The following is a 15,205-nucleotide window of genomic DNA, read 5'->3' on the forward strand; positions in this document are numbered from 1 at the left end:
ACCTCGCCCAAGATGTCCCTCCCCCTTGAAGTTGAGCTGCATTTATTCTCCATTATTGACCCAGCCTTCTGCCTGTTCAGCCTACATGTGGCACTCTAGGCAGCGGCTTGGAATCACTGTTTTGATGCAATCTCCCGTGTCATTGGGAGCGCCACCATTTGCGAATGATACAGGAGTATGATTGACTGGCATGGGGGTGTGAGGGTTGGCATGACCACTCCTGTATGGAGTCCTAATCATTGGCCGGCGCCGCGTCTAGATGGGAATATGAAGGGCCAACAGGCGTCACACTCAGACTGGACTACGAATGTTAGCATGGTAAAGGTCAGGTAACCCACTAACCAATATAAGCTCAAACTCTGCATACTTATCTAACTCAAAAACTCACACAACCATCTCTTGCACAACAAGCCGCATGCACTTCACAACACTGCAACAACACATAAGCCGGAACAACAGCACACGCGGACTGACTCTGATCCGATACCAGCACCAAAGCTCAGTACCCGGTGTATACTGAGTTGAAGTTGCCAACAGAACACCACTCCTCTCACTATCCTACTCCCTTCTTTACCTTACTAACCCATCCCACCTTTATCGTTTACAGATCAGCCTGAGCGCCTGGGGACCAATTCCGTTGGTGACGGTGCGCGGTACAAATACCTTTAACATTTAACATACCCGGAGCAGTGTGCAGCAGCGCCTTGGGGTCTCGTGTAATAAACCCATTTCCCTTACCTTACTTGACTGCCCACCTCTTTTTTTTCTTTTTCTTTTTTTTTACTACACATTGGCCACGAGCAATACAACATTTATTTATTGCGCCATTCAAATGCACAATAAATGCATTGAGGGCGAGAGAGGTTGCAACCATGGCGGAGACCCCTGGGTGCCAGTAGTTGGATGCTGCATGGCACCGCAATGTGATGCCAACTTAGCAAAGCTTCTTCCGACGCCCCTGGGCAGCTGTGGGCCACAAGCCGGTCCCTCTTGGTACAGGGTCACTTTTTTGGGGGCTTGGCTCGTGCTGCTGCGAGTGGTGGTTTGTGCCCACACAGTGGTCCCACACGCTAGAGGAAAAGACCCTCATGCATGCCGTGCGTGCAGCCATATTGACTTTGGCTGTGTGTGCCCCCATCTTGGTGGTGGCAAAAAGCGGCCTTCATCGAGCGTCATCTTCCCCGTCCCAGTACTTTTGGGTGACAAGTGTGCAAAAAGAATTATAATGGGTTGCCTGCATTGGATGCCGTTTTCCTTGCCTCAGTACTTGTGGAGAAGATCACATCAGATGCCTCTTTTGCTCAGCAATAGTGGTTTTGCAGCTTCCTCATACTTAGTGGCTGTGGTGTTAAAGAGGAGAACACCATGCAAAATGTACCCCCCTTGCCTTTCCCTGCCACATCTGGGGGCCATCCCATTACATGGGAGCATTGGACGGATTTCTTCCAAGTTTACCTCGGAGCCATCGGGGGACTAAAGTTCAATGATGAGTTGAGGAAGGCTTCTCTTCTGAACTGCACAGAAGCAGAGGCACTATGGATTTTCCGCACCTTGCCTGAAGTGACCAATTTGGAAGGTGCTGGTGAATCAAGCACATTAAGAAAGTACGAGACAGCCCATGTGAAACTTGAGAAACATTTTGGTAATAAAACGTTGTATTAGAAAGGTATTCTTTCATTACGAGGAAACTCTGGATAGCTACGTTGCATCTTTGAGTGGTCTGATTGCCACTTGCAAGTTTACAGGTGTTGCTGGCGAATACCTAAGATATCAACTTGTGCTCCATACTGCTGACCCTCACATTCAGCAAAGGTTGTGGCAAGAGAAAGATCTTACACTAACAGGCCATCGAAATCGCCAGGACAATGGAATTAGGGAGAAAGTGTATGACAGTGTTCCAGCATGACAGTGTTCCAGCAAGAGTCCACCGCTTATGAAATGGAATTGATAGAGAATGAGGGAGATGAAAACGGTGACATCACTGTAGCCTTGGTCAAGAAGGGATCAGTGTCTGTACCATGGCACACATTGAACACGTGATAAATTGAGGCGAGACATCCCCTAACCCCCTTGGAACTTCCCATGGGGCAAGCATTCAACCTGCTCGCCCACAGTGGAGATGTCAAAAGTGCAGACACACCAGTGTGTCCTGCCGCTACTGTAGAATGTTTCCAGTTTGGCGTAGTTGGGTACTATTGCAGTGTGTGCAAGAGTGCCGAGGGGAGGAGCAGTATCTGATCCTTTGAAGAGATTGGAGGGCCCAGCAGCCTGCTCAGTTTCCACATACTCCCGGTCAGCCCTATGGGTAAGGAAGGGGCTGTGCGTGTGCGCATCGAGATAAATAACATTCCATTGGCTGTAATGGTGGATACTGGCTCTCCCTACACAATTGTAGACGTCACTGTTTTTGAGGATGAATTGAAAGGACAGTTGCATGAGTTGAGACCCTCCCACGTAGGTAAGAGCCCCATCATGATTCTGGGATATACATCTGTTGCTCTCGAGTTCAAGGAGAGAGATGTCTTCTGCAACCTATATGTGACAGAAAATGGATCATCAGTGGTAGGATGGGAAGAGCAGGCTGCCCTACAGATCAAAGTACACCCTGGTGAAGAAAGACCTATACTCTGTGCCACCACGCATGATTTCTCATCCAAGGAAGGAATTGCTAAAACATTTCCCCTTGTATTCAATGAGAAGATTGGTATGCTTAAAGGATTTCAGCAGTGCATTGGATTGAAGGGAGGGGCAAAGCCAGTGATGCATCAAGTCGAGAACATTCCCATTGGCACAAAGGATGCTTTAGAAAAGAAGCTAGGAAAGCTGTGTGAACATGACATTGAACCCTTTGAGTAGTCGGAATGGTCAGCCCCCATAGTGATTGTGTGCTAAAGTGGCAGTTGCATAAGAATGTGTGTAGATCTCAGATATTTAAATTTCAACGTCTGCGTTGATAGGCACCCTTTGCCCAACATCAATGAGATGCTGACCACTATGAGACCTGCAAAGTACTAAACAACTTTGGACCTATCCTCAGCTTACCACCCTGTAGTTCTTGCCGAGGATGCACATCATCTAACATAGTTTGTCACACCCTTGGTCCTTTAGATACAAAGGCATGCCCTTCGTATTGGCTTCTGCAGCTGCTGTCTTTCAGAGACTCTTGAAACAACTGTTTGGTGGCCTAACAGGGTTTTATTATTTTCAATTCAAACTTCGCATAGCGTCCATGATGTAGGAAGACCATGATGCAACACTCCTGGGCGTTTCACAAGTCATTTAGGAAAAGGGGCTCACTTCGAAGATCGACAAGTGCATGTTTAAGTTGAGTGAAGTAACATATTTGGGGGACGTGATCGATTCTGAAGGGATAAGGCCCAAGGAGCTAGTGGAGACTATATCGAACATTCCAGCTCCCACTAGTAAAGATCAGTTGTGCTCCTTTTTGGAGATGATCGAGTACTACTCCAAGTTTATCTCACAGTTCATGGACAACACGCTACACATGAGATGTTTAATGAAGAAATGTGCAAAGTTCAATTGGTCAGAAAAGTGACAAAGTGAATTGGAATACCTCAACAGAGCCATCAATAAAGCGTCCAACTCTCTCAGCATGTTCAATTTTACTGCCAGCAGTGTCATCACAGTAGAGCTAGCAATGTGGGCCTAGCAGGCGTACTGCAACAGGTCCAAAAAGGTGTTGTAGTGACGATCGCTTTGCCTCCCGTTTGTTGAAGGATGCAGAGCTAAATTACTCGACCATTGAAAGGGAGGCCTTGGGCGTAAGATGGATTTTGGAGCACTTCAGGACACGTATCTGGGGCTAGCCTGTTACTGTAAAGACTTTTGAACTCCAAACGTCCACATTTGGCTTCCCGAGGATACAGAGATGGATGCTAGACATTATGGAGCATAATGCCAAGATTGCGCCCACCCCTGGTGTGATGATACTGTTTCTCGCTAGACTTCCGTAGGCCAGTGAAGGGGAGTCAAATGATGGTGAGGACAAAGGTGAATATATCATCGCACAGATTCAGCCAGGATTTGATGATTGGATTAGAGCCTCATCTGAAGACCCAGAGCAAGGATTACTATGCTGAGCTGTCCGAGAGGGATGGAACAATATTGGAAATTACCTTGCAAAATATGCCCACGTACAGAATGAGATTGTGGAGAGCTCACTGTGCATGATGAGATCACATCATTCAGCTGACAGGTTTGAGAGAAGAAGATCCTAGAAATTGCTCACTAAGGACACTTGGGTAGGAGTCTTACCAAGAGGCGCATGTGGGAGATGCAAATTAACAAGGGGGGTCCTGGGAGTCCCTCTGCCAGACATTAGTCCTGGTTACGAGAGACTTACCCAGAGTCTTTAGCTCACTATCTGAGAAGAAATATCCCAAACATATCAGTCTTTGTCCTGCCCTGGGGCAGTCCAGCACCCAAATGCTAGGCAATTCTCCGCATGTGGGTGATGTACTGGTGGCCAGGAGTGTTGAGCGACGTGGAGAAACTTGTAAAAAGCGCTGTCATGCCTGTGCCATCAATGGCAAGTCCAAGAAGCCTAATGTAACGCCACTCCAATCTATACAGGTCCCAGATTGTGTTTGGAATAAACTGGCAATTGACATTTGCAGGCCATTTCCAAACCTTGGAAGTCTACAAAGTCTACATAATTGTACTAATGGATTACACATCCAAGTGTGTGGAATGGGGCATTTTGCAAGATTATGTGATGGCCAGAAGATTGCCACGCTTTTGGAGGCCATTTTCAGCTGAGAGTGAGATCTGGAGGAGATAATGACTGACAACGGTGTGCAATTCATTACTGAAGAGATTCAGATATTTTTGAAGGATTGAGGGTCCCAGCACAAGCGTACCTCACTCTGATCATCCCATGACCAATGGTTTGGTAGAACGCATGGATGGGTTCATGAAGGATACGATACAGCTGGCTCAGGTGAACTCTTTACCATGGAGTGACACTCTCAAGGAGTCATGAAATGCTTATCTGAGGACTCCACATTCCACTACTGCAGTTGTACCATTTAATTTGATGAGAGGGAGAGCTGTGTGCAGGTGTTTGAGTCGGCTTGGCTTTTAACAAGAAATGTCAAAGTTGTAGATATGGAGGAAGTACTGAACAAAGTGAGAGAGAAGCAGACCAAATACAAAGAACATTATGATCGTACCATAGGCACCCATTGGGTTGTGTTCAAGGAAGGAGAATTGGTCAAGAGTAAAAAAATTTAAAAAAAAAAACAGGAAGGTGCTTAAAGGATTGTCCAAATGCGGGAGTCCACAGAGAATTGAAAGTGTAGAAAGGAAGAGCGTGGTACTTGACAATGGAAAGAAATGGTCTTTCTATCTTCTTCACTGACCTTTCAACGTGGGAGATGTTCCAAGTGGTGATTTGTTGTCCAATGAGACTGCTCCTAGAGGTTCTGACTGTGGTGCTCATTCCATGGCTGTGTCTGCAAAGGGAAGAAGGATAATTCCGAATTTGAGAGATGATTTTGTTTATTACTGACCCAGCTCTCAACCTTTTCATTTGGTCCTTCTTTCTATGTGTTGCCCTCTCCTCTCTCCCTGCCCATTGCCTCTATGTTCCTCCTTCTCCCCACACCTCACCCTGTTGTCTTGCCTCCCCTGGCACCTCCTCCCCACCTCCCTTCTCCTTCCTTGCCTTCTCTGCACCTCTTCTCCCTGGTCGTCATCCCCTGTTTCTTTGTCTGTTATGGGGGGGGTGGTGGGGGGTGGGAGGTGGTGTGATCCTATCTTCCGTATTGTCCAGGAGAATCAGCATTCTCGAACGATGCAGGGGTACAATTGACTGGCATCCCTGGAGCGGTGTGCAGCAGGGCCTCACCTTACTCCCCTGCCCGCCTCTTATTTTACAACTATCACCTTATTTAAACACTGTCCCTGTACAGAACTGCTTGACCTTTACCTGTTGCTCATGTTCTTTGACTCATACCAAGCTTTGTTGGATGGTTTCACATGCATGCATTAACACCACCTTTGTTTTAAATTGGTAATTAAACAGGAAACCTGTAACAGTGTTTCCTTTCTGCTGAAGATTGTGATCGTTAATGTGGCTTCTGCTTTTCCGTTGGCCTATTTGCCAAAATGTGGCAAAGGTTTGAAATTGATTTTTATTTTTTTATTTTACTGAACCCAGCAAAATAGTCTGTATAATAAATTGAGGCAAATAATGAATACGAAAACACCTAAACCATACTGGATCGTGCCTTTCTATCATGTATATTTTAAAATTAGGTTACAGTCTTTGTAGTTTGCTATTTGTGCGATGGCTGGGTGCAGAGGTGCACCCTGCTGGGGTTGTGCCAAGATGTCACGCTGCGCCCGCGCTTCTACAGAAAAGCTAGGTTCATCCAGGATCAGACTCCACAAACATCGCTCCATAGTGCCTTGCTATCTTCTGGGACCCCAACTATCTGAATCTTATTGCACCACAACTACAACTCCAGGTCATTGCTGCTTTTAGCCAGTTGAGTCCATTGTATAGCACATTTTGGTGATGGTGTCCTTGGCTTCACTGATCCTTCCTTCCGCATTTCTTGTGTATCTTTTCCTTGTTCATCCTAGTCTTCAATGTGTTGATTTTGCTGTCCAGTTTTACATTGACTGAAGCAAACCCTCTTTACATGCCCCGATATAACTGCTGCATGACCATTTCCGGGCAAGTACCACCTGGCAGAACCAACTCTTTCCTGGGGATGTTAGGCATAGCATTGGCAAATGCATCCAAGCTGCTCTGCTTTATGCCTCTTCCGCAGGTTTACTCTCTGGCAATGCAAGTATTTGTGGGTTGGGGAGAAAGTGATTCTTCCCACTGTGCTTTTCCTGTCACGCTGTTCTGCTAGACTGGACGTCGCCCTGTGTGTTGGGTTAAATTATCTTCTTAGAAGGCTCGGCTTTGGGGTACAGGGCTCCAGAAACGTATGCTAGCTGGGGTATTCACATGATAAAATTGTCCGTCTCAGGTGTTGCTAACCCGTCTCCACTGATTCTGCAATGAGCCGGACCAGACTTCAGATCTGGCCACCCAGTGGGGGGAGGGTGAATGTACCACTGCATGACACCAGCTGCCCCCCTCCCCATCCCCACAGCAGGCAACGTGCCAGACCGCCTGCACAGGATCCGCTGTCGGCAGCAGGTCACACCATCGGGCACCAGCAGCGACTCTAGTGTCGGCACGCCCCAACAGAGACTTGGGCTCTGGCAACTACAGATGCCAACAGAACACTCAAACCCCCAGGACCCACAGTTAGGCACACCCCCAAGACCCCCCTTGCCCCCCCCTTTGTCCCCCCTTGCCCCCCCTTTCCCCCTCCCGATCAGAAGACTTTCCCTGATGGCTCATTCTGGGGAATTCTGGAATTTCCATAATGAAAAGAATCTTATGTGAGGACTACTGGTAGACTGAGGTTGATTGTAAGGTGCAAAGGTTTGTCTACCTGTGTTACATCTGCATTTCAGCAGACAAGCGTCTGGCACTCCCCTCTTAACCCGCCCGCTATACCTATAGGTCACTGGTGCAAGCTAGCACACAATTTGCTAGACCTTATACAGGAAAGTTCCCCCTGAAAAAATGATTTTCCATAGTGCTCTTAGATCATTTTTCAAAGTGGCCAGGGGCTAGGTTTGTACCCTCCATCACCACTGCCACCCTTACAGGAGCTGGTAGACATTTATTTTGCGCGTTCGAACTTAATTGCCAGTCAGGAATGCATGACTATCCTGCGGCAAGCAAAACATCACCAGAGTTCCTTCAAAGTTGGGGATTGGTTTTAAATCTGGTTACTGGTCCTTGTCGAGGTTCATTACTCCTAAAACTGTATCTGAAGTCCTTTTGGGAGCTGTCAAGATGGACGCATTGCATTGTGAAAGAGTTGCCTTGTTTGAAGACTCAGCTGTGGGTTAGTCCATTGCTTTTCCACACAGCACACAACATCCTTTAAAAGGTGGTGCCTTTACCCAGAGTGAAAGCAGTCTGTTCTTCTCTGGTATGCATGTGCATTAGTCTTGCCCTTTCCTTTTTCCCCTTTCACTTTCCCTCATTTAATGAGCAACAAAATAATTGCAATAGAGGAAGTATTACAATTATTTTGTTGCTCATTAAATGTGGAATTTGTGGGGTTTTTTAACTTGCCTGCTGCCAAGCTGGACATTTGGCGCCTTCCCGGTAGATTAGAAGCTGTGTTCTCTCCTGTCCCCAATAAGAAAGATCAGATCTGATGACCGATTTCTCACAGTACACAGCGTTCTAGTGCCGGTTTCTCATGCGCATGGTCCGTTAGCATCCTTAGTTGGGTGAGGGTTGGAGCATACCAGCCTTTTTAAAGAAGCTGAGTGTGCCAGGATTGTTTTTGGAGATCAGGTACAGTCTAAAGAAATGCTGCAGAGTTTCTAACTGGGGATTCTGAAATCTAGAAGTGATTTTATATTCCCATTTTGTTATGAGTATTGGGGAAATGATTGCTTTCTTGTTGGTATAGAAAAACACATTTGGCGTTTTGTCCACATTGGTGGCCTCAAAGGCCTTGCATTTACTGAATACATTGTCTTTGCGTAACCAAGGATATTTTACGAAATTACATAAATGTCAGTGTAATGTTTCACCATACCTCTAAAATATCCCCATTTTGGTGCTTGATCGCAACCCCTATGCTTGTGCACCTTGATAATTTTGCACTCAATGATGCTGTACAATGAGTCCCTGTGTAATGAGTGCTTTTGTTTTTCAGACTGATGATTGGAGGCTGAGCTACGTCAACCGAGACTTCTCGGTCTGCCAATCTTACCCTCCTATTGTAACCGTTCCAAAGTCTATTGAGGATGAGGCTCTTAAAAAGGTGGCGGCATTTCGCTATGGTGGGCGCTTTCCTGTCCTTAGTTATTACCATAAGAAAAATGGAATGGTAAGTTTTTTTCAAATTTATTTTTGCCACCATTGGTTCTAAAGCTGTTTGCACTCTGGCATGAGGAAGGCATATATCTATGTGCAACTCAAGGAATGTCTTTTCAGGAGTGGTGTGAGCAAGAGGCGTCCTGCTCAATAAGGACTTCACACGTACAGGTGGATTGAAAACTAATCTGCCTCCTTGATGATTCAGATAGTACTAGATATGTTGTATCCTCCCTGCTCCCCTTCTCTAAAATGGAGAGCTGGAGGCGGTACACATTTACTGCTCTGTCTTGAGACAAATTCGGCTTTCAAGATATTTGGACAGTGGAATTCATATGAATAGCTGTATCCTTTGAGGGAGGATACAATTTGAGTCTCTTCCATGTTCCCACTTGGCAAACCCTGTGCCCTGCAGAGCATGTGCATTTGTATTTTTGAGTATTTTTGATCCCCGTCTTCTTTTCTCCTTTTGAGGTTCTCTTTAGAACTCGTCCATCATTTTACTTTCACTCTCTTTTCCACTCTGTGGTATCCTTATCTTCTCCATTCCTCAAGACTTAATTCGTCTCCACATTGCTCTTTTAGTGTGTTCGTTATCCCTTTTCCACTAGTGTACTCCTTTGTCTCCTTTTTTCGACTCACTCTGGGGTTTGAATTTCTTCTATATTCTCTGAAGGTATTCACTTTCTCCTCTCCTCTTTCGTTGTCTCTTCGCCATGCTTCTGGTTTCTTTCCCCTTCTTTGCTTTCCCTCTGTGTGCCTTTGATGTGATTCTGATCACCTCTGCCTCACAGAGACTTTCCACCACCCCTAGGGAAGTATCCTAGACCCTACATGCCGCTCAGTAGGGGGCTATGTTAGGAATATGGGTATAGACAAGCATATACTTATCACTGCATCAGAAGAGAGTAGGCTGATACCCTTACTCATCCACACAGGACAGATTTACTAATGTCATATATATTTTATTAATGATCCGCTGCTCAAACCTTCCACTAACCAGTTTCATACTACATAGTCTGAATCTGATACAATTAAAGTATGCTTATGTGGACCGACTTGTCGTAGTGCAAGGAGTCCTTGTAACTCGACAGCATAGGCTGATGTATCCCCTAAAAGTTTTGTTTAGTTATTCTGGTGTTCTAACTCATTCTTATGGTTGAAGAAAACCTTTTACAGCAGCACAGGCAGCAGAATACTTGGGAGCGTGTCCCAACTCCTGGAACAGCCCTTCCACCACAGTATATTACATGTGGAATGTCTGGTAATGCAGTATCTGCTTCTGGTTTTATCGACCATTCTAGTTCATACATTTGGAACAGTTCTGGTTTGTAATGATATTTAATATCTGGCTCTGTCTGCTTTGAGGTCCATTGTACCCATCTGAAGTGTAGTGCCTTCGTATTTACAATACAAGAGCGTGTTGATGCTTCTTCATGAGCTAGCAGTCTATTTATGTGCATAATTTTTTTTGCAGCTAATGTGTGTTCCTTCTGCACTATTTTCTGAACAGCGGCCAGAATATTTTCTTCTGGAGCCAACTTCTGCATTGGAATTGTATAGACATGTGAATGGTATGCTATGGGTTTTGTCTCTCCATGGTTACATAATACATATGTGAAAGCATTTTCACCAGGAAACCGTGTCACTTCGAAGACCTTATCTGTTTCTGTCCTGAAGAGGACTACCGTGAGGAGTCATTTGCTGGTAGACATTTTACAAGATGCATGTGTGCATCCCTTGCCAGTCTGATCGACGGAAGATGGGCTTCAACAAGTTGTATAGTGACTTCACTAATTTTGCATAATCTGCGACGTATGAACATCCAAAATTCAAAAGGTCCAGTATGGCCTGTAGCTATTGAACTACGTGGGATCTGTAACTGTGCACATTTCTCTAGGAATTGAGGTGGCATTCCCCTTCCCTCATCAGATAATGAAACCCCCTGAAATAGGATTTCTATATGGGCTATTTTAGATTTCTTAACCTTATAATGTAGCCTCTAGCTGCTAGTGTCCGTATGCTCAAATCCACTTTCTCGAAGTGTTCATTGAAATCATCTGTCCATTATGTCCAGCATGTTTGAATGCCTTCTAAGAGGTATTGGATTCTACTTGAGAATATCCCTGGGGGTTTCTCGTGAGGAAAAGCGGTTTCCCTCCAAAGGTTATTGCTGTGCATGTGTAGCTCTCTGGATCCAAAGGTTGTGCCCCAAATCAATTTCCCGAATCTAACAGTTTTATATTTACATCTCTGTATGTTACTCAGAATGCCTGAACTATGCATTTTCTTAACAGCCTCTGTGCATGCACTTGCGTTTTAAACCCTAAAGTCAATAACTAGTTGATATGAACCATCTGGCCTAGACACTGGAAGTAATAATGTGCTATGTGGGCTTGCCTTTTGTACTAGAACTATTTGGTCTACTAACTGATCTTCAAATGTGGTATATCATGTGCTTTGATTTCCAATCAAGGCTTTGTTGTTGCAAACACTGCCATGTTATGTGTATGGCAATCTGTCATGTCTTACATGATTCTTAAATCATTTTGCTGCACCTAAAACAGCCTATGAGGCTGCATAGGAATTCACTACATATTCCTCAACTTAATCTGAAAAATATGGTTTCATCCCTTTTGGGGCTTTCCGTAACATACAGCCTGGGCAGTCTTGTTCTGCCAAGAGGCCCTCTTGTGTTTTGTGCAGTTTAGACAATGATATTGGCTCTCTTTCCTTTGGATGTTCCCCTTCAAGTTGTATTGTAACTATGTACACTTATTTCCCTCAACCACTTCTCCTGTGGGAGTAATAACATCTAACCTCTGATCAGCGGGATTGTGATGCAAACGTTTCGGAATATGGAGACTTGTGTACCAGAATCCAGTTGAACGTGACTAACCAATAATCTTTTTTATTTTTTAGTCACTGGTATTATTAGAACAAGTCTGTTTTAGAGCTATTGCCGTTGTCCCTTCTTTAGGCTGCAATTTGCGTCCTTTCTTCTCCTCCCGGGCTACCGCTCTCGCTTGGGTGTCGAGCCCTGTTTCTTCTCTTTCTGTGAAGAAGAGGGATAGTCTTCATCTATGTATCTTTGTCACTGCCTCCGTCTACTCAAGAGTAACCAACCATCTCGGAAGCAAAATAGCCACTTCAAAAGTAACTTTCTACCTCATTAGACCTCACTAGGCAACCTCATGAAATTAACTGCCCTTCCCACACCTCACCTCTTTCCCAATGGGATATTAAGAACGGGCAAAACAAGTCCTCATACTCACTACTGTCCTTAGAGGGTAGGGAGGTGAGAGCTGGAGCCTGGTGGCTTGTGGTCTGCACAATCCAGTTGAAAAATCCTCCCATCAAAATCACCATGGTCTCTTTAAACAAAAACTGCCAAAATAGGCAACAGCGCTCTCAAAAGAGCTAGTGGTATAAACAGCCAATTAAGAATAAGATATGTCCATAGGTGGTGAGTTTATTGCCATGGGTAGGTGTATACCCCATACAGCTGGGTCATAAAATAGTAGTTTTTCTCAAAGGCAATGTGAAAAGTCTTTTTGAGACTCGGAACCCAAAAATTCGATTTTCAGATGCTTCAAAATCCAGGCTTGCCCCCTGCCCCCTACTCCTCCCCTCTTCATAGGAAAGAATTGTGCTAGTCTTCTTTCTGGGTCCTACAGACACATCTACCTCATCCAGCTCGGTCAGGCCCACGAACAGCCACTCTCCTTCTGACCCTCCCCAAAGTTAGTCTTTTTATATCGGAGCATTGTTTTACTTAGGCAGCCTCTTCCAAACGCTAGCGAGATGCTATCACCCCCATTAGTAGTGACCTGCTGAATTATCAGTGTTTAGCAAGATGCTGACTCCTTTCCCACACTCCTCCATTAGTAGCAGTTTACCGATATCTATAAAGCAAAGTCAACGGTAAATTGCCTAGACCTTTAGTCTACATTCTCCCTGTTCCTCATTCTCCCTCATATCCAGCCTTGCTCAGGAGCATTGTATTCCATATTCGCTTTTTTAAAACATTGTTATTGTTAACGGGAGCATTCTGTTTTATTTACTAAAATAAATGGGGTGATTTGAACACATCCCAGAATTATTGTTATTGTAACATGCGTGTGTGTTCCAAAACAATAGAAAAGTCTGGCGCACAGACATTCAAACTGAATAGGGAATTCTATTAATTACTGCTAATATACGTTCACTGAATTAATATGTTGCAGTGCAATTTACTATGTACATGTCAGTATGCCTAATGCCTACATGTCTTGCGATATCACTCTACCCTAGGCCTGGCCAAAATACATGTTACCTGGCTCACTGTTAATGGCCACCTGCACATTTCGTTCTAGGAGTTCTTGTACCACTGTCTCTCACGATTCTTTCCTTTCCCCTCCAGTCTATTTTCTTTATTTGGCTCCCATGCTACTCCTCATGCTCCATTCCTCTTTCCCCTCTTGCCCCACCAGTTGTCCTTGCTCAAAGACGCAACCATTCTGGATGTATTTTCCCACCTTTCAATCATTTGTTACCCACACTATTGTTTGTCTCCCGCACTATTGGTCCCCTTGACACCCGCTTCTTTTGCATAGTTGGTCTTCCCTACTTCTATTTGCATTTAATTCTCCCTTCCTCTTCCAAATCTCTGCCTGCTTCCAGCTCTTTGGATCTGCATTCCCCTCTTTTCTTGACTTCCTATTGCAAACATCTGGCCACTTCCTCATTGCTCTACCAGCTTCTTTCTCCTATGCCTCCTGGCTGCCCCTGCTTGCCTCTGGGCTTCTTTGCTCCGGTCCTCTCCAAGCGCCTTTTCATTTTCTTCATGCCAGGTCATTTTATGCTTGGTCTAGGACTCTGAATAGCGCCCTTGGCATCTGCTCTTGAAGGTTGGTCACAACCAAGACCCTGGCATTTGGGGTGGTCAGTTTAGCCCAGTCACACCTGCCCGACACACCAGCTCAGCTTCTCCAACTATCCACGACTCTTGAGTATGCCTTTGTCCAAATGCAAGTCTGCCAACTTTGACCCCTACAATTTGTTCACCACTGCCGACCAACAACCAATCTTGGCTCTTTCCAGCATGGGCCTGACATACATGAGCCATCAAGCAGGCAAGCCCCTCACCCTCTTCTTGCAGGCTGCTTCACCACCAATGATCCCTATATCTGACTTTCAGGAAAACGGCCACTTTCGAAGTGGCCCATTTCTCTCCAGAGCTGAACCGCCACCCTGCTACCATTGAGGCTACTGGCCTCCACATTGTGTTGGCTTTCCAGGACCCTGGGATCCCAAATGCACTGGCCTCCTGAGTTGCACCTTCCCTATACATGCCTCCATCCTCCCAAGGCCAGGGACTATTAGCAGGCATAACTTTACGCTTCAGACCCTAAATTATGCACAACTTATGGTGGCTCTTTCTAAAGGTTTCCTTCTTCCACGGATTTCTATCTCTATCCCCTGGCGCAACCGCTCTTTGGAAACTTGTCCGCCCAATGCCTCTACATGCCCCGTGGCGTGTTATCATGGCCAGTATATATTGAGACGCCACGTCTGGTGATCTTGGTTTCTTTTTCTGTGTACTCTGCTCGCTTAATGACACTGCTTTGTTAGACAACTTATTACCTCTATCGTGTCACACCATGCCAAATCTGACAAAGACCTAGTAGTTTAAACCCTGTGACTGCAGGTGTCAAATGTCCGTCTCTGATCACCCACAGGAGCTGTCTATATTGTCTTGGGCTAAGAACAAGACATGCAGGTCTGCGAGTCATGTTGGTCGATGGCCCCCCAAGTTGCTATGAGAGCTTGTGGCAAAGTTCTTTACACAAGGAACCTGGATCGAAGTCACAGGGCGCAAGCGCCACCACACTGACTGAGGTCCTTAATCTGCATGCACTGCAAGAGGTTTTGTTCCTCCTCGAAGAAAAGTCAACACTCCAAGGTCTTCTCCAAGAAGCTGGCACCACAGGTACCCTTTTCCACACAATCCTCCACATCAGACGAATGGGAGGCCTTTTGGCTCCAAATGCTGGACTTCATTGCTAAAACCCAGACTGCTTTAGCCTCCGGGCTGGCTGAACCATTAAAATACACCATGCTCGTATGTGCCGGCAGAGCCCCAGTCAAAAGCCTGCAACCATTCACCCTTTGCAGCTTCAACAAGTGAGGACCAGTCTCTCTGCTGCACCGTCCTCCAACATTGGTTTTCTGGCTTCAGCTCCTCAGTCCACAGCAACGGCATTGAGATTCCTCGGGAATACGTCCTACTCC

At 45.6% G+C, this 15,205-nt stretch overlaps 1 protein-coding gene across 1 annotated transcript in view; it reads left to right on the forward strand.

The window, feature by feature from the left end:
* The window catches only part of MTMR9 (myotubularin related protein 9), a 632,238-nt gene that overhangs the window by 178,792 nt on the left and 438,241 nt on the right, over window positions 1-15,205 (forward strand). Inside the window, exon 4 of the mRNA XM_069605728.1 lies at window positions 8,772-8,945. Coding sequence (XP_069461829.1) covers window positions 8,772-8,945 — 174 coding nt within the window. The remainder of the gene's footprint in view (window positions 1-8,771; window positions 8,946-15,205) is intronic.

Source organism: Ambystoma mexicanum, chromosome 4p (genome assembly GCF_040938575.1).
Source record: "Ambystoma mexicanum isolate Mex_15411 chromosome 4p, UKY_AmexF1_1, whole genome shotgun sequence".
Taxonomy (NCBI): domain Eukaryota; kingdom Metazoa; phylum Chordata; class Amphibia; order Caudata; family Ambystomatidae; genus Ambystoma; species Ambystoma mexicanum.